General features: G+C 48.0%; 1 protein-coding gene across 1 annotated transcript in view; it reads right to left on the bottom strand.

Moving 5' to 3' along the window:
• The window catches only part of ak5 (adenylate kinase 5), a 61,310-nt gene extending 49,649 nt beyond the window's left edge, over window positions 1–11,661 (bottom strand). The window contains exons 1-3 of the mRNA XM_078219446.1: window positions 11,619–11,661; window positions 2,441–2,641; window positions 1,044–1,211 (exon numbers count right to left, since the gene is read on the bottom strand). Of these exons, the coding sequence (XP_078075572.1) occupies window positions 1,044–1,211; window positions 2,441–2,641; window positions 11,619–11,661 (412 nt within the window). The remainder of the gene's footprint in view (window positions 1–1,043; window positions 1,212–2,440; window positions 2,642–11,618) is intronic.
• Window positions 11,662–27,665: the final 16,004 nt, after the last annotated feature.

Here is a 27,665-nt window from a genome sequence, read left to right as displayed (position 1 = left end):
ACTGTGCTGCCCAGTAGGTTAGGCCACAACTAGAGCATTGCACCCAGTTCTAGTTAATACACTTCAAGAAGGATGCTGGAGAGGGTGCAGCGGAAGATTTACCAGAATGATTTATACTCTGGTTCATTCCCCAGGACTATGCCTTGACCAGAGTGCACCTGCTCAGTTTGAACAAAACTGGGAAGTTAACTGTTCCATGCAGCACTCTCAATGGCAATACCTCTATCAAGCAGAGTCCACTGGCCAACCAACCAGAGTTCTCCCTCAATATAAATTGTCCTTCCCCTGTTACCATTGATATTTTCTTGTGTCTGTCCTGATGAGTACAAGATGAAAAACTTTGATAGAATATTTCTTTGGTCAGCAAAATGCTCTCTACACCATCAAGTGACTGTAGGAGATTCTCCTGTAATAAGAACAGAAAACGCTGGATAAACTCAGCAGGTCTGGCAGCATCTGAGGAGAGAGAGAAACAGAGATAACGTTTCGAGTCTGTGTGACTCTTCTACAGAACTAAAGTTTATTTATTCACGTTACAAGTAGGCTTACATTAACACTGCAATGAAGTTACTGTGAAAATCCCCCAGTCGCCACATTCCGGTGCCTGTTCGGGTACAGTGAGGGAGAATTTAGCACGGCCAATGCACCTAACCAGCACGTCTTTCAGATTGTGGGAGGAAACCAGAGCACCCGGAGGAAACTCACACAGAGACAGGGAGAACGTGCAGACTCCACACAGACAGTGACCCAAGCCGGGAGTTGAACCCGGGTCCCTGGCTCGGTGAGGCAGCAGTACTAACCACTGTGCTACTGCATTCATGCGGGTGAAACACTAACTCTGTTTCTCTCTCCACAGGTATTACCAGACCTGCTGAGTTTATCCAATACTTTTCACTGTACGTTAACACATGTGACAATAATAAATCAAAATAAAAAAAAATCAAAATCATTTTCTGTTTTTAGTTTCAGATTTCTGCTTTTATGCAGATACTCTTGTTCATTTTAACCTTCACCCCAGTGAACTATCGGTCCCTCGGTGTTACCTATCAGCAGAATGATCCAGGGACGCGCCTTGGCTGGGTCGAACACCGTGTATTCTTCAATCAGCTCGGCGGTTTCGGCGAGGTCGGTGTCACTCTCGATGGAAAACTGGTGAATGGGAGGCAGGCGATCATAGCGGCGATAAGGGAAACTGGCTCCGTCAGGCAGAACTGTAAACAGATCAGCAGGAGGGGACATGGGAGGTCAGTCTTTATCAGTCAATTCATCAGCTGTTTGACACTGTACAATCCTTTCAACTCTGACCTCCTATCTTTCCCCAACCTCCTTTCAAACAACTTGATATGTGAAGAAGAAAATTGGTGTTCAGAACACTCTCTGCTGTGATTGGTTCTCCCCTCTGATGAACCTTGTTGACCTCACTAATGGAGCTTCATTCCCAGATGCCCGCTTTGTTTGGGTGACGCTTGTTTACTCAGCTTAGAGAATTGTGACTTCACTCCCCAAAACTAGAAGCTCCAAACACACAACCCAGGCTGGCGCGAGGAACATTCCTGCTCTTCAGGAAGTGGGATGGATGAGCAGGGTTTTCTTGACATTGTCTGAAGCACAGGAACAGGCAGATGCAGCCTTGGTTTATCCGAATGACAGTGGGCGGGATTTTCCGGCTGCACTCGCCCCAAGGACGGAAAATCCCGCCTGAGGTCAACGGACCTTTGCATGGTCCGTGTCCCACCTGCTACAATCTTCTAGTGCCCTGGGGAGCCTCACACTGCAGTGCTGTGCTGAGGGAGTGCCACGCTCTCAGAGACACTGGCCAGGACGGGAAAATTCCACCCAGTGTCTCTGAGAGTGTGGTACTCCTTTAGCACAGCACTGGAGAATGAGGCTCCCCAGGGCACCAGAAGACCACAAGACCATGACATATACGAGCAGAATTTGGCCCATCGAGTCACTCTGCCATTCAATCATGGCTGATAAGTTTCTCAACCCCCTTCTCCCCGTAACAAGAACCTATCTATCTCGATCTTAAATATACTCAGTGACCTGGGCCTCCACAGCCCTCTGTGACAATGAATTCCACAGATTCACCACAGTCTGGCTGAAAGATTTCCTTCTCATCTCGGTTCTAAAGGGTTGTCCCTTTACTCTGAGGCTGTGCCCTCGGATCCTACTCTCTCCCATTAATGGAAACATCTTCCCCGCATCCTTTAGTGGGTAATAGGATTCTGGTGATTTGTCTTTTTAGTGATCCGCCTCTCCCACCTCTCTGGGAATGTCACTAAATGCCGAGAAGATTGGTTTGGATAGGCCCCCATCCCGGGTGAGGGGGCGGGGGGGGGGGGGGGGGGGGGGGGGGGGGGGGGGGGGGGTGGCGGGTGGCGGGGGGAGCGCGGTGGGGGTGGTGGCGGGTGGCGCGGGGAGATAGCAGGTTATTTACCATTTCGGAACAAGGATCTCCTGGCCTGGCAGCCGTTCAGAGGAGGCAGCACTCTCTTTTCCTGGGCCACAAAGGTGTCCCACCGTACGCGGTCTGGCCCGCCCAGCTCCTTCACTTTCTTCAGGCAATTCTCCAAGTATTCGACAGGGTTATCCGGCCTGTAGAACATCAACCCCGTCAGCATACTCTGCATGGAAGGAAATAGAATGTACCATTGAGTTCCCATCAGCAATGCTGGGTTGTATGTCAGGGTGGCACGGTGGCACAGTGGTTAGCACTGCTGCCTCACAGTGCCAGGGACCCGGGTTCGATTCCGGCCTCGGGTCACTGTCTGTGTGGAGTCTGCACGTTCTCCCCGTGTTTCCTTTGGGTGCTCCGGTTTCCTCCCACAATCCAAAGATGTGCGGGTTAGGTTGATTGGCCATGCTAAGTTGACCCTAGCGTTAGGGGAATATGTGGGGTTGCGGGAATAGGCCCTGGATGGGATTGTGGGCGGTGCAGACTCGACGGGACGAATGTCCTCCTTCTGCACTGTCGGGATTCTATGAAATAGTGCACAGCTGTGGTGATAGAATCATAAATTGCACAGAACCATAGAATCCCTATAGTGCAGAAAGAGGCCATCAGGCCCATCAAGTCTGACTCTCCGAAAGGCCCCTCCGTCCACCTATCCCCGTAACCCCAGCCATTTCCATGGCCAATCCACCTAACCTGCATATCATTGGCCTGTGGTGCTTTACTTGTTACTGCCCTTCAGCCTGAGAAAGAGCCCCTGATGCGCTATTCAGACACGAGGCTCGAAGCTCAGTAAATGAAAGGCTTTTATTTACTGTTAACGAAGCTACCAGAACTTATATACACTATCCCAGACTGAAGGGGTCCCGGCCAGAGCAGGGACTCTTATACCTCTCCCAGGAGGCGGAGCCCGACTGGGGTGTGCCACAACACGACAGTACAAAGGTGTAACAACCCCACCCTAACCCCAACAGCAACAATAGCACAACCCAACAGTAACATGTGTACATCCTTGTAGTACTGGCCAGCCCCTGGCTCAGTACTATCCAGTGGGAACCAACGATGGTTCACCACATTCACCCCTCCTTTGAGAACAAAGGCCGGCGGGGTACAAAAAAACAGAATAAAATGTCAGCAGTCTATAAGTTCAGACAGTCAGGGGGACTGCACCGTCGTTGTGACCTCCTCAATACCGGCGGTGACACCGGAGTAGGAACTTGTGGTGGCGTTCTCCCCAAAACGGCGTCCAGCTGTTCTTCCACGGACTCACAGGCCGGTTGACCCTGAGGTGACGGTAGTCCAGGGGATCCTGACACGCCCTGCGGTGGCGACCATCTTCTGGGCTCAGGCAAGCTGTACATGGGAGTAAAATGGTTAAACAATGGTCCCGATGCTGCCCGCGCCGTGTCCGGGGAAGAAACAAGAGATAAAGGGTTTGTTACTGGGGGTATGGGAGCGACAGGGGTTGCTACGTCCCCTGCTGGCGCCAGGTCTCGGATCGAGACCGTGTCCTCTCGCCCGTCAGGGTATGCCACATAGGCATACTGAGGGTTGGCGTGGAGGAGATGGACCTGTTCGACCAACGGGTCGGACTTGCGGGCCCTTACATGTCGCCGCAGGAGGACGGGTCCTGAGTACGTCAACCAAGACGGTAATGAGGTCCCCGAGGAAGACTTCCGAGGGAATGAGAACATCCTCTCGTGGGGAGTAGCATTGGTTGCCGTACACAGGAAGGAGCGAATAGAATGGAGCGCATCAGGGAGCACCTCTTGCCAACGGGAGACTGGAAGACCTTTTGACTTCAACGCCAGTAAGACAGCCTTCCAGACTGTAGCATTCTCACGTTCCACCTGTCCATTACCCCTAGGGTTGTAGCTCGTGGTCCTACTAGAGGCAAACCCGTATGAGAGCAGGAATTGCCTCAAGTCATCGCTCATGAACGACGAGCCCCTGTCGCTATGGATGTAGCTGGGGTACCCGAACAGGGTAAAGAGATCACGGAATGCCTTGATAACCGTGGCAGCGGATGTATCAGAGCAGGGAACAACAAAAGGGAACCGAGAGTACTCATCAATGATATTGAGGAAGTACACATTCCGATCTGTTGAGGGAAGGGGGCCCTTAAAATCGACACTCAGTCTCTCGAAGGGACGAGTGGCCTTGACTAAATGTGCCTGGTCAGGTCGGTAAAAGTGCGGTTTGCATTCTGCGCAAACCCGACAGCTCCTTGTTACTGACCTGACGTCCTCCACCGAGTAAGGCAGGTTGCGGGCTTTTACAAAGTGGTAGAGCCGAGTGACCCCAGGATGGCACAGGTCATTATGGAGGGCGTGCAAACGGTCCTCCTGTATACTAGCGCATGTTCCACGCGAGAGGGCATCCGAGGGCTCATTGAGTTTCCCTGGACGATACATGATGTCGTAGTTATAGGTGGAGAGTTCAATTCTCCACTGCAAGATCTTGTCATTCTTGATCTTGCCCTTCTGCGTGTTGTTAAACATGAACGCCACGGACCGCTGGTCCGTGATCAGGGTGAACCGTTTTCCCGCCAAGTAATGGCGCCAGTGCCTGACGGCCTCCACAATGGCCTGGGCCTCCTTTTCCACCGCTGAATGCCGGATTTCGGGGCCTTGGAGGGTGCGGGAAAAAAAGGCGACAGGCCTGCCCACCTGGTTAAGTGTGGCGGCCAGGGCAAAATCAGATGCATCGCTCTCCACCTGAAAGGGGATGGACTCGTCTACCGCGTGCATCGTGGCTTTCGCGATGTCGGCTTTCAATTTATCGAAGGCCAATCTGGCCTCCGGCGTTAAGGGAAAAGTCGTGGACTTAATGAGCGGACGGGCTTTATCCGCGTAGTTGGGAACCCACTGCGCATAATAAGAGAAGAAGCCTAAGCATCTTCTCAGTGCTTTTGCACTAGCGGGCAAGGGAAGTTCAGAAAGGGGGCGCATATGGTCTGGATCAGGGCCAATGACCCCGTTTTCCACCACATATCCTAGGATGGCTAATCGGCGCGTACGAAACACACACTTCTCCCTGTTGTAGGTCAAGTTCAGGCGAGATGCAGTGCGTAAGAAGTTCAGGAGGTTTGTGTCGTGGTCCTGCTGGTCATGGCCGCAGATGGTGACATTATCCAGGTACGGGAAGGTAGCCCGCAGCCCGTTCTGGTCCACCATTCGGTCCATAGCACGCTGGAAGACCGTGACCCCATTGGTGACACCAAAGGGAACCCTGAGAAAGTGATACAAGCGACCATCCGCCTCAAAAGCCGTGTATTGTCGGTCCTCTGGGCGAATGGGGAGTTGGTGGTAGTCAGACTTGAGGTCTATGGTGGAGAACACCCGGTACTGCGCAATCCGATAGACCATATCAGATATGCGCGGGAGGGGATACGCATCCAGCTGCGTATATCGGTTAATGGTCTGACTGTAGTCAATGACCATCCGGGGATTGTTCCCGCTCTTGACCACCACGACCTGCGCTCTCCACGGACTAACACTGGGTTGTATGATCCTTTCTTTGAGGAGCCGCTGAACCTCAGATCTAATGAAGATCCGATCCTCTGTGCTGTAACGCCTACTTTTAGTCGCGATGGGCTTGCAGCCTGGCACCAGATTCTGGAACAAGGAGGGTGTGGTGATCTTCAGCGTCGAGAGGCTACAGGTGGGGTGCATTGGGCAATTTGGAGGCTGCTGCTGCTTTCCCACTGCCAGTGAAGGGAGTGGCCCACCGTACTGTAGGATTACACTCCTCAAGTGGACCATGAAGTTTAGTCCGAGAAGTATTGGCGCGCAAAGATACGGCAACACAAGGAGCTTGACACGCTCGTAAACTGTGCCTTGCACCTTCAAGGTTACCACGCAACTCCCTAGCACGGCAACAGACCGGGACCTTGATGCCATAGAGATTGTCTGTTTGGCAGGTTGAATCTGGAGTCCACACCGCTTCACAGTGTCTGGGTGGATAAAGCTCTCAGTGCTCCCGCTGTCAAACAGACAATAAATCACGTGGTTATTTACCTGGATATTCATCATAGATTTGTCAAGTCTATGAGGCTTGGCCTGGTCCAGGATGATCGACGCCACCGTTCGTTCATGAGCACCACTGCAGGCAGCTGAAGTCGATGAGGAGGACCCCTGCTGGTCGTTCATGGACAGTGTCGACGAACATGGCTGCCCCCATGAATCGCACGTGGGTGAGGGCGCCAAACTCAGCGACCCCTGGTGGTCATACTCCTCCGACTCCGTCGACCGTAATGGCGTCGTCCTGGTCTCGCACGTGGACGAATCCCACGACGACTTCGACGATGAAGACCCGAGCTCTGAAAAATCGCAGGCTGCACTGCCGTTCCTGGGTTTAGATCGGCACACTTTTGAATAATGCCCTTTTTTACCGCATACGGTGCACAACACAGCTTTAGCGGGACACTTTTGCTGAGTATGCTTCGCTCCCCCACAGAAATAGCACCGCGGGCCGCTCGGGGCTGCAGCCGTCGTCTGGCCCGAGTGTGAGCACGCCATTACGCAGCATTTCGAACCCGAGGGACAAGGAGGGATTTGCGATTGCTCCTGCCACGTTGTCTCCACATGGTCCTCCGGATATAAACTAAGCTCTTGGAGGCCGACTCGAGCATCTCTGCTAACTCGATGGCCTGGGTAAGATTAAGGTTACCCTTCTCCAACAGCTTAAGTCGAATGTACGACGATCCGACCCCGGCCACAAACGCATCTCGGGCGAGGTCGTACATGCTCTGCTCAGCCGCACGGATCGCGAGGTAGACAGTGTCGCTTACCCTCGCATGGAGGACCCGGAGTCTGTCATCATCTGTGGGACCGCTGCGGAGGCTGCCAGGTAGTCTTCGAAACACTTCAGCCAGTGGTCGTGGATCTAGCGTAAGGCGTTCCGGCTTCAGAATTTGCTCCATACTCTCTTTTTTTTTCCGACGAGAGTTTAACGACAGTAAATAAAATTGATGCGCTATTCAGACATGAGGCTTGAAGCTCAGTAAATGAAAGGCTTTTATTTACTGTTAACGAAGCTACCAGAACTTATATACACTATCCCAGACTGAAGGGGTCCCGGCCAGAGCAGGGACTCTTATACCTCTCCCAGGAGGCGGAGCCCGACTGGGATGTGCCACAACACTACAGTACAAAGGTGTAACAACCCCACCCTAACCCCAACAGCAACAATAGCACAACCCAACAGTAACATATGTACATCCTTGTAGTACTGGCCAGCCCCTGGCTCAGCACTATCCAGTGGGAACCAACGATGGTTCACCACAGCCCCTTATCACCATGCACTGCTTCCTGTTAGTTAGCCAATCCTCTATCCATGCCAGAATATTACCTCCAGTACCATGAGCTCATATCTGGCATAGTAGCCTTTTGTGTGGCACCTTATTAGGAGGCCATTCAATCTATCCAGCCTATGCTGGCTCTCTTAAGAGCAATCCAGTCAGTCCCCCACCGCCCCCTGCCATACCCTCCCCATCCCTCTCTGTCCCCATAGCCCTGCAAGTTCATTTCCCTCAATTTGCTACTGAAAGCATTGATTGTCTTTGCTCCCATTACCCTCATAGGCAGAGTTCCAGGTCAGTACCACTCGCTGTGTAAAAACATTCTTCCTCAACATTCCCCCCTTGGCTAAAATCTTACATTTATATTGTCAAGTCCGTGTACCAGCTTCTCCTTGTCTATCTTACCTAAACCTGTCATAATCTTGTACATCTCAAACAAATCTCCCCCCAAACTTCTTTGCTCCAAGGGGAACAACATCAGTTTCTCCAACCCTTGTAGTTAAAATCTCCCCGTCCCTGGAACCATTCTGCTAAACCTCCCCCTGCACCCTCATTCCGTCCGTCTTACTCTGCAGTGACTAGAACTGGACACAATCCTCTACTTGAGGCCTCAACCAGTGCTTTAGAAATTCCAATTCTCTTCCCTTACCAAGTGGTTGCACTAACCCAGACTCTCATCCATTTTCTTAGCTAGTAATTCCCAGAACAGCCCGCTAGTCTGTCATCAGGGGCTTATAGCTTGCGCCACTTCACATCAAACGTGGCAGACCAGGAATCTCTCCCACCGGCCATTGGCGTGTTCGGAGCTTGACCTGTTTTGGCCGTGTCATAAACGCACCTTCCTTGGCCATCAAGTCCTGGGGCGAGACTCGAACCCGGAGCTTCTGGCTCAGAGGCAGGGCCGCTAACCCACTGCACCACAAGATGTCCTATAAACATAGAAAACTACAGCACAAAACAGGCCCTTCGGCCCCACAAGTTGTGCCGAACATATCCCAACCTTTTAGGCCTACCTATAACCCTCCATCCTATTAAGTCCCATGTACTCATCCAGGAGTTTCTTAAAAGACCCTATTGAGTTTGCCTCCACCACCACTGACGGCAGCCGATTCCACTCGCCCACCACCCTCCGTGTGAAAAACTTCCCCCTAACATTTCCCCTGTACCTACCCCCCAGCACCTTAAACCTGTGTCCTCTCGTAGCAGACATTTCCACCCTAGGAAAAAGCCTCCGAGAGTCCACCCGATCTATGCCTCTCAACATCTTATATACCTCTATTAGGTCTCCTCTCATCCTACGTCTCTCCAAGGAGAAAAGACCGAGCTCCCTCAGCCTATCCTCATAAGGCATGCCACTCAATCCAGGCAACATCCTTGTAAATCTCCTCTGCACCCTTTCAATCTTTTCCACATCCTTCCTGTAATGAGGCGACCAGAACTGAGCACAGTACTCCAAGTGGGGTCTGACGAGGGTCTTATATAGCTGCATCATTATCCCCAGACTCCTAAACTCAATCCCTCGATTGATAAAGGCCAGCACACCATACGCCTTCTTAACCATCTCCTCCACCTGCGGGGCCGATTTTAGAGTCCTATGGACCCAGACTCCAAGGTCCTTCTGATTCTCTACCATACTAAGTGTCTTTCCCTTTATATTGTACTCCTTCATCCCATTCGACCTGCCAAAATGGACCACGATGCATTTATCTGGGTTGAAGTCCATCTGCCACTTGTCCGCCCAGTCTTGCATCCTATCTATGTCCCTCTGTAACTTCTGACATCCCTCCAGACTATCCACAACCCCACCAACCTTTGTGTCGTCAGCAAACTTACCGACCCATCCCTCCACTTCCGCATCCAGGTCATTTATGAAAATGACAAACAGCAAGGGTCCCAGAACAGATCCCTGGGGCACACCACTGGTGACCGACCTCCAATTAGAAAAAGACCCATCTATACCCACTCTCTGCCTCCTTTGGGCAGGCCAGTTCTGGATCCACAGGGCAGCAGCACCTTGGATCCCATGCCCTCTCACTTTTTCTGGAAGCCTTGCATGGGGGACCTTATCGAACGCCTTGCAAAAATCCATATAAACCACATCTACCGCTTTCCCTTCGTCAATGTGTTTAGTTTCGAAGAACTCCACCAGGCTCGTAAGGCACGATCTGCCTTTGACAAAGCCATGCTGAGTATTCTTGAGCATACTAAACTTCTCTAAATGTTCATAAATCTTGTCCCTTAGGATCTTCTCCATCAGCTTACCAACCACTGAGGTTAGACTCACCGGTCGGTAATTTCCTGGGCTATCCCAAAGCTTTATCAAGGTTCAGCATAACTTCCCTGCTTTTGTACTCAATATCTGTATTCACAGCAAATAAATGCAACAGCTGTCTGAAGGTTTGTCAAGTATCTCTCTCTTTCCCCTCCTTGTATAAGCTTCTTGTATCCTTCATTCGACTTTGGTGTAAACTTTTCAGTTTGAGGACAGTGGAATAAAAGGCTGGATTAATGCACAAACTCTGCAGAAAACAACATCCCTCTTGGTGCCAATGTCAGCAGCAATGTCACTCACCGTGATGAGTACAGAAAGAAAATGTCCAACTGGGGACATTAACTTGCACTGTGAGGAAAGCAAGCATAAAAGAATGTGATTCTGAGAAGTGACAGCTTTTCTCTGATCAACAATAAGGAAAATATCGAACAGCTGAAAGAGGAAATCAAAATGCCCGCAGAGGGTCAGCCTGGATCCCAAAAGCTTCACATTCCAGGCGCCATCATGGGTCGTTCTGTCACTCCTTTTAGAATCAGCACAGGAGGCCATTCAGCACATCATGCCTGTGTCAGCCCTTTGAACAAACTTATCCAATTAGTGCCACTACCCTGCTCTTTCCCCGCACTCATGTACATTTTTTCTTTAAAGTGGGGAGGTGATGGCCTCGTGGTATCATCGCTAGACTATTAATCCAGACACTCAGCTAATGTTCTGGGGGACCCGGGTTCGAATCCCGCCACGGCAGATGGTGGAATTTGAATTCAATAAACAAAAAAAAATCTGGAATTAAGAATCTACTGATGACCATGAAACCATTGCCGATTGTCGGAAAAATCCATCTGGTTCACCAATGTCCTTTGGGGAAGGAAATCTGCCGTCCTTACCTGGTCTGGCCTACATGTGACTCCAGAGCCACAGTGATATAGTTGACTCTCAGCTGCCCTCTGAAATGGCCTAGCAATCTGAGGGCAACCAGGGATGGGCAATAAATGCTGGCCAGCCAGCGACACCCATGCCCCACGGATGAATAAAAAATATATCCAATTCCCTCTTGGAAGTTTCTGTTGAATCTGTTTTGGACAATGCCCTCCAGATCACTGCTTGCTGTGCACCAAATAAAAATCTCTTCCTCCACTCCCCCGCCACCCCCTTTCCCAATTTCCTTAAATTGGTGTCTCCCTGGATACCAATCTCCTTAGGTTAAAGTCCAACAGGTTTATTTGGTAGCAAACGCCACTAGCTTTGCTACCAAATAAACCTGTTGGACTTTAACCTGGTGTTGTTAGACTCCTTACTGTGTTTACCCCAGTCCAACGCCAGCATCCCCACATCGTACCAATCTCCTGCCAGTGGAAACAATATCTCCCTCAAACCCTCATCATTTGAAGCACCTCCATTAACTCTGGCCAGAAGCTTCTCTGCTCCATGGGGAACAATCCCAGCCTTTCCCATCCCACCGTGTTTCTGGAATCTGCTGGCATCAGGGAATGGATGCAGAGAATGGGGGTTAGGTATCACAATCCTATCTCCTACCTGCAATCCTTGATGCCAAGCACTCCCCACTGGATGCATGGAATTATCCCAATTCTCTAGTCTCCTCTCAAGGTAGGGCTGGGTGTTCCCAGTATCCATTCATTCCAGGTTAGCAAGAGTTATCACCCAGGAGGTAATTCTATAATTGTATATTCCAATAAATATTCAGTTTATAAAATTATTATTCATTAGTGGGACATGGGCGTCGGTGGCTGGACAGCATTTGTTGCCCATCCCTAGTTGCCCTTGAAACTGAGTGGCTTGCTAGTCCATTTCAGAGAGCAGTTGAGAGTTCATTAGCTATAGCAGCAGAAGTAGACCATTCGGCCCATCAAGTCTACTCCGCCATTTGATCATGGCTAATATGCTCCTCTTCCCCATTTTCCTGCCTTCTCCCCATAACCATTCAACCCATTACCAATTAAAAATCTCTCTGACACCTCCTGAGAGTCAACCACATTGCTGTGGCTCTGGAGTCGCATGTAGACCAGATAAGGTAAGGATGGCAAATTTCCTTCCCTAAAGGACATTAATGAACTAGGTGAGTTTTTCTGACCATTGACAATGGTTTCACGGTCATCAGTAGATTCTTAATTCCACATATTTTTTATTGAATTCAAATTCGACTATCTCCCGTGACGGGATTCGAACCAGGGTCCCCAGAGCCTGACATGGACCAGCGGTGGGATCTTCCAGTCCCACCGTTGTCATTGGAGCTTTACATGGTCTGCACTCTCCGCTGCTGGGGAATCTGTGGTGAGGGGCTGCCGATGGCAGGATCAGAAGATCCCGCTGGCAGGAATGGCTGGAAAATCCCATCCGATAGGTCTTTTATCCCCCTTTATTATTTCACTCAATTTGGACATTGCTGACAAAGCTAGCACTTAATGCCCATCCCTAATTGGCCTCAAATTGCTCACCCATTTCAGAGGGCATTTAAGAGTCAGCCACATTTCTGTGGCTCTGGAGTCACATGTAGACCAGACCAGGTAAGGACGGCAGATTTCCTTCCCTAAAGGACATCAGTGAACCAGATGGGTTTTTTAATGATAATTGACAATGGTTCCATGGTCACCGTAACTGGGATTAAATTTCTTGTCATCCCTACAGTGCAGGAGGTGGCCATTTGGCCCATCAGGTCTACTCTGACAGAGTACATCACCCAGGCCTTTGCCCCACAACCCCACATATTTATCCCGCTAACCTACGTATCTTGGGACACTGAGGAGCAATTTAGCATGGCCAATCCACCTAGCCTGCACATCTTTGGACTGTGGGAGGAAACCCACACAAACACGGAGAGAATGTTCCCCAACTCCACACAGACAGACAGTGACCCAAGCCAGGTATTGAACCCGGGTCCCCGGCACTGTGTGGCAGCAGTGCTAACCACTGTGCCACCCAGAATCTTCCAGCTTCAATTAACCAAATTTAAATTTCTCCAGCTGCTTTGCTGGGATTTAAATCCTTCTCCTCGGAGCATTAGCCTGGGTCTGCGGATTCCCACTGCATCAACATCTCCCAGTGCAAAGGTAGCTTTATCTGGAATAATTGTCGAATGACGTGCTTATACATAATTTGTTTGAATGAAATAGTGAGGGGGTAGGCAGAGGCCCCACAGTGCAGTGGCACAGCACCATGGTACACTGCTGGTTGGCAGTGACAGGGCCCTGCGTTAGCGGGATAGGGTGGAGATCCTGAGTATGAGGTAGTATTTTTCTGACAGCAAAGTTGGGTTGCAAAAGTTGTAGAGTCATAGAGGTTTACAGCATGGAAACAGGCCCTTCGGCCCAACTTGTCCATGCTGCCCCTTTTTTTTAAAACCCTAAACTAATACCAATTGCCCGCATTTGGCCCATATCCCTCTATACCCATCTTCTCCATGTGACTGCTTGAAATTGCAGCAAGAATGGGGGACTTTAAACTCCATTGCATTTATCAGTGAGGAAGACTTGTGCCTCAGTGGGGAAGCGTTCTTGCCTCATCTCAGATACCGTAGGCCACGGGAGGAGCATTCATGACATGGGTTCTACAGGCCGACCATCAGCTTCTTAATCTTCCCAACATTTTCCCACTATTCCCCAACCGGGGGTAGCACGATGGCACAGTGGTTAGCACTGCTGCTTCACAGCGCCAGGGACCCAGGTTCGATTCCTGGCTCGGGTCACTGTCTGTGTGGAGTTTGCACATTCTCCCCGTGTCTGCGTGGGTTTCCTCCGCATGCTCCAGTTTCCTCCCACAGTCCGAATGACGTGCTTGTTAAGTGCATTGGCAATGCTAAATTCTCCCTCAGTGTACCCGAACAGGCGCCGGAGTGTGGCGGCTAGGGGATTTTCACAGTAACTTCATTGCAGTGTGAATGTAAGCCTACTTGTGACACTAATAAATACACTTTAAAATGTTTGAGAAGATATGAAACGAATGATGCACTAATCATACAGGTCCCTTAAAGAGGAATTTCAAAATTTTATCCCAGCCTCTTGTAAATTTGGGTTTAGTTCTTCAGTTTATAAACAGCATGTCACTGGGAGCTGAGCTAAGTGGTGTTTGGAAAGTCTGTGCAATCAGTTACTGGCTCCTTCTCATTAATTCTCCTCCGACATCTCCTCATTTGTGATTGCAGTAAAGTTCATGCTGTATCATGTACAATGGTGACGTATCAGGACACATTTCTGACATTTCCGCTCCAGCCTTTCACTAACCTCCCCCGGCAGCTGTGGAAAAGCCATCAAGATAGTTTCTGACGAATGTCGTTCTGTGTAACTAGCAATATATCTTCAATGGAGATGGTGGCAAGACAGGATGGTTGGTATTTCGAGACAAAGGTCAACCTCTCTTGCAGGATTCTCATGCTCATAAGCTATTGAGTTGGACGATCAGCCTTGATTGTGATGAATAGCAGAGCAGGCTCGAAGGGCCGAATGGCCTCCTCCTGCTCCTATCCTCTTTGTTTCTATGTTGAAACGTATGTGCTCTGCCCAAAGGGCAACCTGACCCAGATATGACCCCCAACATTGCCAAATACCCCCAGCCAGAACGGGGATCGAATCATGTGATGTTGGCACTAATCTGATCCTCATCAGCTGTCCAGCCAACTCCCCCCGAGGGGTTGCTTTGGCAACACACACTCTTACATGCATGTCCAGAGCTATGGATAGAGATTGGAGACACTCCGACATTCTTTTCATCACATGACTGACCAGGAATCTCATTCTCACTGGAAGGATGTTATAGGTTGATACTCGACCAGTTGCCCGCGTTATGAACGCATCTTCCTCAGCCATTAAGTCCTGGAGGGGGACTTGAACCCAGAGCCTCTGGCTCAGAGGCAGCGACACTACCCATTGCACCACAAGACCTTTTACTTTGGGATTCGAGTGGCTGGCTAGCTCCAATCTGCTACTCTCTCTTTGTAGAAAGGTTTTTTCTTTTTCCTGTTAATTATTTCCCTTTTAAACATTGTGATGGACTGGGCTCCAATGGCAACTTGTGGTAATCTCCGTTTTGAAGTTTTCAATTGACGCCCAATCTCAAGCTTTCTAAGGAAAATTACTCCACATTTCCGCTACTCTTTATTTGTTACGCTTCCGGCATTGCCCATGAATGGATTTGCTTTAAGCTGAACTCCTGGTTCTTGGGGACATCCCTCGACTGTGGAAGTAGTTTCAGTCTCCCCTATTAAATCCTTGATGCGCTACTCAAACACGAGGCCTGAAGCTCGGTAAATGAAAGGCTTTTATTTACTGTAATGAAGCAGCCAGTAATTATATACACTATCCCAGACTGAAGGGGTCCCGGCCAGAGCAGGGACTCTTATACCTCTCCCAGGAGGCGGAGCCCGACTGGGATGTGCCACAACACTACAGTACGAAGGTGTAACAACCCCACCCTAACCCCAACAGCAACAATAGCACAATCCAACAGTAACATATGTACATCCTTGTAGTACTGGCCAGACCCTGGCTCAGTACTATCCAGTGGGAACCAACGATGGTTCACCACAATCCTTTAAAATACATTATGACCCTTTGAGTGAAAATATTTCTAACCTCCCCCGTCCACTCTCATCATTATTGATGAGTTTATGATCTCCTTGGCACCCATTCTCAAACAGGGAATATGCAGTGACATTCCCCGTGGAAAGCGTTTCTGATCCTCGACTGGAACTTTATTCAGGACAATTCTCCAGGATTTTGCCAACTAGGTACGAGAATCCATGCTGGATGTCCAAACCAAACATTCATCGATGTTCCTTTCTCTCTCTTACATTGGATCCCCCTCAGTATTCCTGCTCAATTTCAAACAGCCCTAGTTTCCACCGCTCCCCCCCCCCTCCCCCTCCCCCCCCCACCGCCTCGTCATGACTCCAAACCCTCGGGGTGATTTATTCAGATTCCCTGGTTTATGGGTGCATTCTGTAACTCCCGTCTTCATTCCCTTCCCACTCCCCAACATCTCGGGGGTAAAATTCTCATGCTTGCCTTCAGGGTCTCACTTCTTCCGACCTCTGGAATCTCCCACGGCTTTCTCCACTTTGCCATTCCTCTGGATCCGAACTTGTGCGACCACCTTTTTTAAACGCCCAAACATTATCAGCTGTGTTTATAGCCGTCAGGACCCAAGCATTTTCTCCGCAAAGCTTTCTGCCTTCTTTAAGCTCCTCATGAAACATAGAAACTAGAAGCAGCAGTAGGCCATTTGGCCCTTCGAACCTGCTCCGCCATTCATTATGATCATCGAATTCAATATCCCCTTCCTCTCATATCCCTTTAGCCCCAAGAGCTACATCTAATTTCTTCTTGAAATCACACAACATTTTGGTCTGAACTACATTCTGTGGTAGTGAATTCCACACATTCACCACCCTTTGGGTGAAGAAATTTCTCCTCATCTCAGTTCTAAAAGGTTTACCCCTTATCCTCAAACTATGACCCCTAGTTTTAGACTCCCCTATAAGATCTCACATCATTGACCATGTCTGTTTTCACTTCTTTCTCCAAACATGTCCCTTTTTGGCTTGGAATTCAATGTTCTTGACTACACCAAGGTGACATCATTTGGGATGTCCATCCTATAGTAAAGATTAAATAGAATGCCAGTTGCTGTAACCAATTGCAGCCTGGCCAGTATTTATCCCTTCAACCCACACGGATGATCCAGCCTTCACGGTTTGTGGAATCTTGCTGTGCACAAGTTGCAATTCTATGTTTCCTGTCTTGTTTGTTCTAAGTGATTTGGGAACATCCCGAGGTCATGAAATATGATTTTTTTTTTGAACACAAGTCTTTCTTTATCTTCTAACCATTAACACAGGCTCCCCCTCACCCCCTCCATCCCGCACTGTCCATCACATTTAACCAGATGGCGTTCCTAGCACCAGTTGGTACAACATTTTGGCCAAACACGTAGCACAGAAACATCTTAACAGTTCCAACTTAGTAGCTGTCAAACATGGCTCCACAGACTGAAGAACAGTGGCATGATTGGACAGAGTTGGTGTGGATTTATGAAAGGGAAATCATACTCGACAAATCTACTGGAATAGGGTAGGCGATGGACTTGTGGTATTATCACCAGACTATTAATCCAGAAACTCAGCCATGGGGACCCAGGTTTGAATCCCGCCACAGCAGATGGTGAAATTTGAATTCAATAAACAAAAAAAATCTGGAATTAAGAATCTACTGATGACCATGAAACCATTGTCGATTGTCGGAAAAATCCACCTGGTTCACTAATGTCCTTTAGGGAAGGAAATCTGCCGTCCTTATCTGGTCTGGCCTGCATGTGACTCCAGAGCCACAGCAATGTGGTTGACTCTCAACTGCCCTCCGAGGGCAATTAATACTGGCCCAGTCAGCGACTCTCATGTCCCACAAATGAATAAATTAAAAAATCTATCACCAGCTGATGGAGACAAAACTGCACTGAAAATTCTCCAGTTTTTATTTTATTCATTCGTGGGACATGGGCGTTGCTGGCTGGCCAGCATTTATTACCCATCTTTAGATGTCCAAGGGCAGATGAGAGTCAACCACATTGCTGGGGCTCTGGGGTCACATAGGCCAGACCAGGTAAGGATGGCAGATTTCCTTCCTCATAGAGCATTAGTGAACCAGATGGGTTATTCTGACAATGGTTTCATGGTCATCAGTATATTCTTAATTCCAAATTTTTAAAATTGAATTCAAAGTCCACCATCTGCCGTGGTGGGATTTGAACCCGGGTCCCTAAAACCTTAGCTGAGTTTCTGGATTAATAACCTAGCCATTATACCACTCGCCCATCGCCTCTCCTGCAGGTCCCACTCTGATCTCTCTGTCCTTGGCCTGCTACCCTCTTCCAATGAAACTTAATGTAAGCTAGGACTACTGCCTCACAACACCAGGGACCCAGGTTCAATTCCTGGCTTGGGTCACTGTCTGTGCGGAGTTTGCACATTCTTCCTGTGTCTGTGAGGGTTTCCTCCGGATGTTCCAGTTTTCTCATACAGTCCGAAAGACGTGCTGGATAGATGCATTGGCCATGCTAAATTCTCCCTCAGTGTTACCCGAACAGGCGCCGGAATGTGGTGACTGGGGTATTTTCACAATAACTTCATTGCGGTGTTAAAATAAGCCTACTTGTGACACTGATAAATAAACTTAATACCTGAGCCTTATTTTTCCAATTAGCCACTTTACAGCCTTATGGACTCAGACTGCGTTCATCGATTTTAGATCATAAAATCTGCCCCTATTGTGTTCTTTCTTTGCGGAGTTCATTCACTCGTTTCTCTCTCAGCTATTCAGGAACCTGCCATTCACACCTGCTCAAGACATATCTTTTGTTTCTTTATTCTACCCTTCAAATCATTTGTCGTTGAATCTCTCCTGACCTCCACCCTATCACAGACACCTTCCTATTGCCCGTTCCCCTCCCCATCCCTAACTTTCTCCAGTTATGATGAAAGGTCTAAGATGTTAACCCCATTTCTCTCTCCATGTGTGTGGCCCGGCCTGCTGAGAATCACCAGCCTTTTTCTGTTTATATTAACCTCTGGTTTGTTTGATTTTTGTAATCACGGAAAGACCAACTATTATAGAAATAATATTATTAAACTAGAAAGAGTGCAAAAAAGATTTACTAGGATGCTATTGGGACTTGATGGTTTGAGTTATAAGGGGAGGCTGGATAGAATGGGACATTTTTCCCCTTGGAGCATAGGAGGCTTAGGGGTGAACTTATAGAGGTCTATAAAATAATGAGGGGCACAGATCAACTAGATAGTCAATATCTTTTCCTAAAGATAGGGGAGTCTAAAACTAGAGGGCATATTTTAAGGTGAGAGGGAAGAGATACAAAAAAGTGTCCAGAGGGGCAATTATTTCACTCAAAGGGTGGTGAGGGTCTGGAACGAGCTGCCAGAGGCAGTAGTAGAGGCGAGTACAATTTTGTCTTTTAAAAAGCATTTAGACAGTTACATGGGTAAGATAGGTATGGAGAGATATGGGCCAAACGCAGGCAATTGGGACTAGCTTAGTGGTTAAAAAAAAAAGGACGGCATGGACAAGTTGGGCCGAAGGGCCTGTTTCCACGCTGTAAACCTCTATGACTCTACTGATGCAGCAACTGTGGGAGGGTACACTCTCCACACATGTAGTCACAGTGCCTGTGGCATGACTGCCAGTGACTTCCCTGCCAACTGCCCTCAGCAAAGATGATGCAGATCAAACTCAGTTCCAGCAGAAAACTACAACTTGAACTTGAGACAAAGTTCATCCTCTCCAAAAAAAAACAATTGTTCAATAAAAATGTTAACATTCAAGCTGCTGTGCATCAGATAAATTATCACAGGAGATTGTGATGGGTTCTTGCGTTTAAAGATGTGAGATTTCCTGATAGAATGGGAGGCCGGTAAGTTATTGAAATGAACAGTGTACAGCTTTACTCTGTATCTAATCCGTGCTGTATCTTTCCTGGGGATGATACACAGGCAGCTTCCTTTGTGCCGAACCGGTGACTGGAGAGAGGTGCATGTGGGGGCTCTATCGAAAGGCGGTGAGGTGTCAGGACAGGGGCAGTGAGCAAGGGGCACTGGGGTGGGTGGCAAGGGGAAGGCAGTGGAGGGGCAAGTGAGAAGTGACCAGGAAGCAGTGAGGGTTTGGGAGAGGGGCAGTGAAAAGATGGCAAGGGCTCACACCAGTGGTAGATGAGACGGGACAGTGGTAAACCAGTATTGGCATCGGTTGGTGGGAGCAGAGCAATGACTTCAGGAAAAACCGTGTGTGCACCAGTGGTGTCAAGTGCATCTGCACAAACTGCTACTGTTCAGTGTGGGTGGCACGGTGGCACAGTGGTTAGCACTGCTGCCTCACAGTGCCAGGGACCCAGGTTCAATTCCAGCCTCAGGTCACTGTCTGTGTGGAGTTTGCATGTTCTCCCCGTGTCTGCATGGGTTTCCTTTGGGTGCTCCGGTTTCCTCCCACAGTCCAAACATGTGCGGGTTAGGTGGATTGGCCATGCTAAATTGCCCCTTAGTGTTTAAAGATGTGTAAATTAGATGGATGAGCCATGGTGAATGTGTGGTGTTATGGGGATAGGGCAGGGTAAGGTACTCTGTCAGAGAGGCAGATGTACAGCATAGAAACAGGCCCTTTGGCCCAACTCGTCCATGCCAACCAGGTTTCCGAAACTGAACTCATCCCATATCCCTCTAAACCTTTCTTATCCATGTACCTGTCCAAATGTCTTTTAAATGTTGTAATGTACCCGCCTCTGCCACCTCCTCTCATATACGCACTACCCTCTGTGTGAAAAAGTTGCCCCTCAGGTCCCTTTTAAATCTCTCACCTTAAACTTGTGACACTAATAAATAAACCTATGCCCTCTAGTTTTGGACTCCCCTACCCTGGGGAAAAACCTTGGCTTATCTATGCCCCTCATGATTTTATAAACCTCTCCAAGGTCACCCCTCATCCTCCTAATCTCCAGGCAAAAGAAATCCAAGCCTGAGTCAGTGCAGACTTGATGGGTTGAATGGCCTCCTTCTGCATTGTGGGGATTCTATGATGTCAGGAGCTTCAACATTGTGGAAAAGCTGTCGGTTTGACTCCCTCAAATTGTCCACCTCTTTGCAACACTCAATTCTCTAACTAGAAACATAGAAACTAGAAGCAGGAGTAGGCCATTCGGTTCTTAGTGCCTCTCCACCATTCATTCTGATCATCAAATTCAATATCCTGATACCCGCCCCCCCCCGCACATCGCTTTAGCCCCAAGAGCTATAGCTAATTTCTTCTTGAAATCAGACAATGTCTTGGCCTCAACTACATTCTGTGGGAGTGAATTCCACACATTCACCACTCTCTGGGTGAAGAAATTTCTCCTCACCTCAGTTCTAAAAGATTTACCCCTTATCCTCAATATGACCCCTAGTTCTGGACTCCCCCACCGATGGGAACATTCTTCCTGAACCTACCCTGTCAGAATTTTATAAGTTTCTATGAGATTCCTTCTCACTCTTCTAAACTCTAGTGAATATGAAAGTTAAAAATTATTTATTAGTCACAAGTAAGGCTTACATTAACACTGCAATGAAGTTACTGTGAAATTCCACTAGTCGCCACACGGCACCTGTTCGGGTCAATCCACCTAACCAGCATGCTTTTCAGACTGTAGGAGGAAACCAGAGCACCCAGAGGAAACCCATGCAGACATGGGGAGAACGTGTAAACTCCACACAGACAGTGACCCAAGCTGGGAATCGAACTCAGGTCCCTGGCACTATGAAGCAACAGTGCTAACCACTGTGCCACCTTGCTGTCCTTGATATGAACCCCAAGATCTCTCTGTTCCTCCACGTTCCTCAGAACCCTGCCATTGACCCTGTAATCCGCATTCAAATTTGTCCTACCAAAATGAATCACCTCGCACTTATCAGGGTTAAACTCCATCTGGCATTTTTTGGCCCAGCTCTGCATCCTATCAATGAACAAAAATAAAGTACAAAATAACAGAAAGGATTGCACAATGTTTACAGATAATTGGAGGGAAAGGCAACTTATATGTTTATGGGAAGTTGTTCTGTAATAATTTAATTTTAGCCTGCTGTGACTGTTAAACATGTAGACAATGGCGAGAGATCTCTCAATACCGACCCTGCCAGTAAGTGTTTGCATTGGATGTGATCCGAATGGATCCGGATGTCATTAACAGGTAATCACTGTCTACACTTAAAGAAAAGCAGGTCAGTTGGCATGTACACTTATCCTTTATGGCTTAGCTATCGAGTTACTGAGTGCATCAGTGAAATTGTCAAATTGCTACTCAGAGTAATTACTTGTTTCTGAAAACACTCGTCTGATGTAATAATTCAGATGGTCTGTAATGACTAACTAACTTGAAAAGGGTCTCTTCAGCCGAAAATAAAGTTTTGAGAATGATTGGTGCGATTTACTCCAGCCCTCCAACGCCCCGGATAAAAAGTATCTTTTTGAATCAGATGTAGCTCTCCATGGTGTCAGAATGGAATGATGTCGTTGTGTTGCGAGGGGGTGTTAATTATAAATTCGCCTGTGGTGAGTTCACTTGTCTGTAACCGTTTTATGAAAAAGCGAATTTTCCCTAAATTAACAAACTTTAAAAAAAAACACCTTTCCGAAAAGGGTTAGAATCATTTTTTAAACTGTTGTATGGTACTGGAGAGCCCTGTACCATAGAAGTATTCAATTGCAATGCTCACTTGACTTCTAGAAGATTTGGGGGAGCTTCTGATTTTGACATCAGGAACTGTTCACCCCCTCCCCCTCACTCCTACACCCCCCTCTCCCTCACTCCTACACCCCCCCTCCATGCCTCAACTCACCTCAAACAGCTGAGGGATCTGTTTGTTGGAGAGGTAATCCTTCGCCTCGGCTGTGTTCATCGTCGCTGCTTTTCACCTGGGCTGGCTGGCTGGCTAATGTTCACTTCAAACACTCCCCCAGCCAACGCGCTTCCTGATGTGCTACAGAGGCTGTTTCTGCCCACCCTTTTATATTAACTCACTGCCCCGAGTCCGAACGGTGCGGAGGAACCGCCTCTTCCATTCCCACTGCCATCAGCTCCTGGATCATGTCGCTTTACATTCTTGATGCTACAGTGCCGGTTAATGGGTCCCAGCTCCCTTTAAAAGAGACACAATGAAGGTGTGCTTAAATAGTAGCATGTTAGCGGTGATAATATCAGACAGAAGCTTTTGTTGTTATTACAAAATATGATGTCCTCTTTAACCACTGCTCCCTGATCTGTTATAATATTATCCAGGGATTTTTAACTACAGATAACGATTTGATTGCAGATTAAGTGCTCCCCCAGTCAGATACTTACCCCCAAATTGTTTTAGACAACAACGTGCATTTATATAGCGACTTTCATAGGAACAGGAGATGGCCATTTAACCCCTCCATGCTGTCCCACCACTCAGTGAGACCAATGGGTGATCTTTTTCATTTGATTTATTATTGTCACGTATATTAGCATACGGTGAAAAGTATTGTTTCTTGCGCGCTATACAGACAAAACATACCGCTCATAGAGAAGGAAATGAGAGAGTGCAGAATGTAGTGTTACAGTCATAGCTAAGGTGTAGAGAAAGATCAACTTAACGCAAGGTAGGTCCATTCAAAAATCTGATGGCAGCAGGGAAGAAGCTGTTCTTGGGTCAGTTGGTACGTGACCTCAGACTTTTGTATCTTTTTCCCGACGGAAGAACATAGAACATAGAACATAGAACATTACAGCGCAGAACAGGCCCTTCGGCCCACGATGTTGCACCGACCAGTAAAAAAAAAAACTGTGACCCTCCAACCTAAACCAATTTCTTTTCGTCCATGAACCTATCTACGGATCTCTTAAACGCCCCCAAACTAGGCGCATTTACTACTGATGCTGGCAGGGCATTCCAATCCCTCACCACCCTCTGGGTAAAGAACCTACCCCTGACATCGGTTCTATAACTACCCCCCCTCAATTTAAAGCCATGCCCCCTCGTGCTGGATTTCTCCATCAGAGGAAAAAGGCTATCACTATCCACCCTATCTAAACCTCTAATCATCTTATATGTTTCAATAAGATCCCCTCTTAGCCGCCGCCTTTCCAGCGAAAACAATCCCAAATCCCTCAGCCTCTCCTCATAGGATCTCCCCTCCATACCAGGCAACATCCTGGTAAACCTCCTCTGCACCCTCTCCAAAGCCTCCACATCCTTCCTGTAATGTGGGGACCAGAACTGCACACAGTACTCCAAGTGCGGCCGCACCAGAGTTGTGTACAGTTGCAACATAACGCTACGACTCCTAAATTCAATCCCCCTACCAATAAACGCCAAGACACCATATGCCTTCTTAACAACCTTATCTACTTGATTCCCAACTTTCAGGGATCTATGCACACATACACCTAGATCCCTCTGCTCCTCCACACTATTCAAAGTCCTCCCGTTAGCCCTATACTCAACACATCTGTTATTCCTACCAAAGTGAATTACCTCACACTTCTCCGCATTAAACTCCATCCGCCACCTCTCGGCCCAACTTTGCAACCTGTCTAAGTCTTCCTGCAAACTACGACACCCTTCCTCACTGTCTACCACACCACCGACTTTGGTGTCATCAGCAAATTTGCTAATCCACCCAACTATACCCTCATCCAGATCATTAATAAATATTACAAACAGCAGTGGCCCCAAAACAGATCCCTGAGGTACACCACTTGTAACCGCACTCCATGATGAATATTTACTATCAACCACCACCCTCTGTTTCCTATCCGCTAGCCAATTCCTGATCCAATTTCCTAGATCACCCCCAATCCCATACATCTGCATTTTCTGCAGGTGGAAGAGAGAATGTCCGGGGTGTGTGGGGTCCTTAATTATACTGGCTGCTTTGCCGAGGCAGTGGGAAGTGTAGACAGAGTCAATGGGTGGGAGGCTGGTTTGCGTGATGGATTGGGCGACATTCATGACCTTTTGTAGTTTCTTGCGGCCTTGGTCAGTGTTTTGTGAATCAACTCCTTAACCATTGCCCCAACGCCTCTTAATAAAAGTTAATAAAAGCCTATCAAACTCAGTTTGAACATTGACAGTTTGAAATACCGTCAATTATTGGAGGTGAAATGATCGGAAGAGGAAAATATAGAGGGCGAAGCCCTGGAAAGTTGTAGATAACGTCTAATGAATCCCATTCTTATTGAGAGGGAGTTATTTGTTATTGGTTAAAGGGCGGCGTGTTAGCTGTCGGTACCGTTTATATTATAACTCGCTGGTTTACAGTCTTTGTGATTTGTTTGCAGTCTTGGAATAATTTGTGGATAATTCGCAGTGCACACGAGCTATTTGTTATTGCTCTATGTTGGTTTGTGTTGTATTAAAAATGGTATGTTTATTGCTGGTATTGTGTTATAGAATCGTAAGTGCAGAAGGAGGCCATTCAACCCATCGAGTCTGTACCGACTATGTCCTACCCCTTAATTCCATGCATTTGGTCATTAGCTAGTCCCCCCGATACACTAAGGGACAATTTAGCATGGCCAATCCACCTAACCCACCCATCTTTGGACTGTGGGAGGAAACCCGAGCACCCAGAGGAAATCCATGCAGACACGGGGAGAACATACGAACTCCACACAGACAGTGACCCAAGCCGGGAATTGAAACTGGATCCCTGGTGCTGTGAGGCAGCAGTGCTAACCACTGTGCCACCCTATCGGACGTTACTTTTATAATTTATTATTGTGAGATTGTATTCTGGTTTGTAAGTTGAAAGTGTAATGGATTTTGTACTTGCGAATTGTTTAAATAAAGAGTGGTTAATTGGTTTCTACCAGATTTTTTTAGAAGTCTTTCCTAATTTCATTCCTGAAAGGACTGGTTCTAATTTTTAGACTCTTTGTCCCCTCGTCCGAGACTCCCCAACCAGCAGAAATCGTTTCTCTCTATCGACCATCACTGGTTTCCCACTACGTTGGTAACTGATCAAATCTTTTAAATTCCAGGGAACTCCAAAGATGTACGGGTTAGGTTGATTGGCCATGATAAATTGCCCCTTCGTGTTAGGGGGATTAGCAAGGTAATACATGGGGTTACGGAGATAGGTCCTGGGTGGGATTGTAGTCAGTGCAGCCTCGATGGGCCAAATGGTCTCCTTCTGCACTGTAGAGATTCTATGATTCTGTGATTCTATGAATACAAAACTGGTTTGTTTAATCTCGCCTTGCAATTTAACCCTTGGAATGCCAGTGTCATTTTGGTAAATCTACACTGCGCTCCCTCCGAGGACACTGAGGCCCTGATTTTACCGGCACGGCCGCCCGAGGCGCGTAAGATTGCACCCGAGGCCAACAGGGAATGCCATTCTGCGAGCCTCGCCTGCCCCGATTTCAGTAGAATCTGGGTCTATATCCTTCCTCGGATGTGGTGGCTAGAACAGTACTGCAGGTGGGTTTAACCAGGACTTTGCATAGCTGAGCATGATCTTACCACCCCACCCCCATCTTTACATTCTGTTCCCCTCGATGTAAAGGCTCACACTCCATTCACCTTTTCTGATTATTTTCTGTACCTGACTTCGTGGTATTTTAATGATCCCTGTCCCTGGGCCCCCAACTCTCTCCACTCTGCTTTCCTCCCACAGTCTGAAAGACGTGCTGGTTAGGTGCATTGGCCGTGCTAAATTCTCCCTCAGTGTACCCGAACAGGTGCGGCGACTAGGGAATTTTCACAGTAACTTCAGTGCAGTGTTAATGTAAGCTTACTTGTGACACCAATAAATAAACATTATTTCTTGCTTTTCGCTCTTTAGAAAATACCCTGTTCTATCTTTTTTAGATCTAAAGTGGATCGTCTCTTCGTTACCAACATTGAAATCTGTTCACCCCAGTTTTACTGTTTCATTAAAATTTCTTTGTCACTGCTTTCAGTATTTCCATCATAGAATCCCTACAGTGCCATTCGGCCCATCGAGGCTGCACTGACTCTCTGATAGAATATCTTACCCAGGCCCTTTCCCCCGTCCTACTCCCATAACCCCACACATTTTCCATGACCAATCCATCTAACCTACACATCTCAGGACACTAAAGGTCAATTTTAGCATGGCCAATCAACCTAACCCGCACATCTTTGGACTGTGGGAGGAAACCCATGCAGACACGGGGAGAACGTATAAATTCCACACAGACAGTGACCTGAGGCCAGAATCGAACCCGGATCCCTGGCGCTGTGAGGCAGCTGTGTTAACCACTGTGCCATTGTGCAGCTTGATAAACAAGGGGGAGAAATGTTATTAGGGGTCAGCAGGAATGTGGAGTTAAGGTTAAAATCAGACCTTACTGAATGGTGGGGCAGGCTCGAAGGGTCGAGTGGCCTACTCCTAATTCAAATGTTTGCATGTATGTTTCTATGTTCTATTTTTGTGCCATGGGTGAACTTGGATGTGTAGCTTTCCATCCCATCAGCGAAGTCATTAATGATTACAGACATTGGGCAGGATTTTGCGGCCTCACTCGAGCAAGACAAGACATTCCCGCCCGAGGTCAATGGAAGTTTCCGTTTTCAGTCCCTCGCCCGCTCCGATTCTGCAGCAGGCGAGGTGGTAGAGTTCTGGTGAATATTGCAGGGCCCAATACGGATCCTTGAGGGACAGCACTAGTCACATCCTGCCCATTATCCCGACTTTCTGAGGCTTTATAAAGCACTGGTTAGGCCCCATTTGGAGTACTGTGAGCAATTTTGGGCCCCACACCTCAGGAAGGACATACTGGCACTGGAGCGGGTCCAGCGGAGATTCACACGGATGATCCCAGGAATGGTAGGCCTGACATACGATGAACGTCTGAGGATCGTGGGATTATATTCATTGGAGTTTAGGAGGTTGAGGGGAGATCTGATAGAAACTTACAAGATAATGAACGGCTTAGATAGGATGGACGTAGGGAAGTTGTTTCCATTAACAGGGGAGACTAGGACGCGGGGGCACAGCCTTAGAATAAAAGGGAGTCACTTTAGAACAGAGATGAGGAGAAATTTCTTCAGCCAGAGAGTGGTGGGTCTGTGGAATTCATTGCCACAGAGGGCTGTGGAG

This window comes from Mustelus asterias, chromosome 8, assembly GCF_964213995.1.
Source record: "Mustelus asterias chromosome 8, sMusAst1.hap1.1, whole genome shotgun sequence".
Taxonomy (NCBI): domain Eukaryota; kingdom Metazoa; phylum Chordata; class Chondrichthyes; order Carcharhiniformes; family Triakidae; genus Mustelus; species Mustelus asterias.
This window is presented reverse-complemented; position numbering and strand designations above follow the sequence as displayed.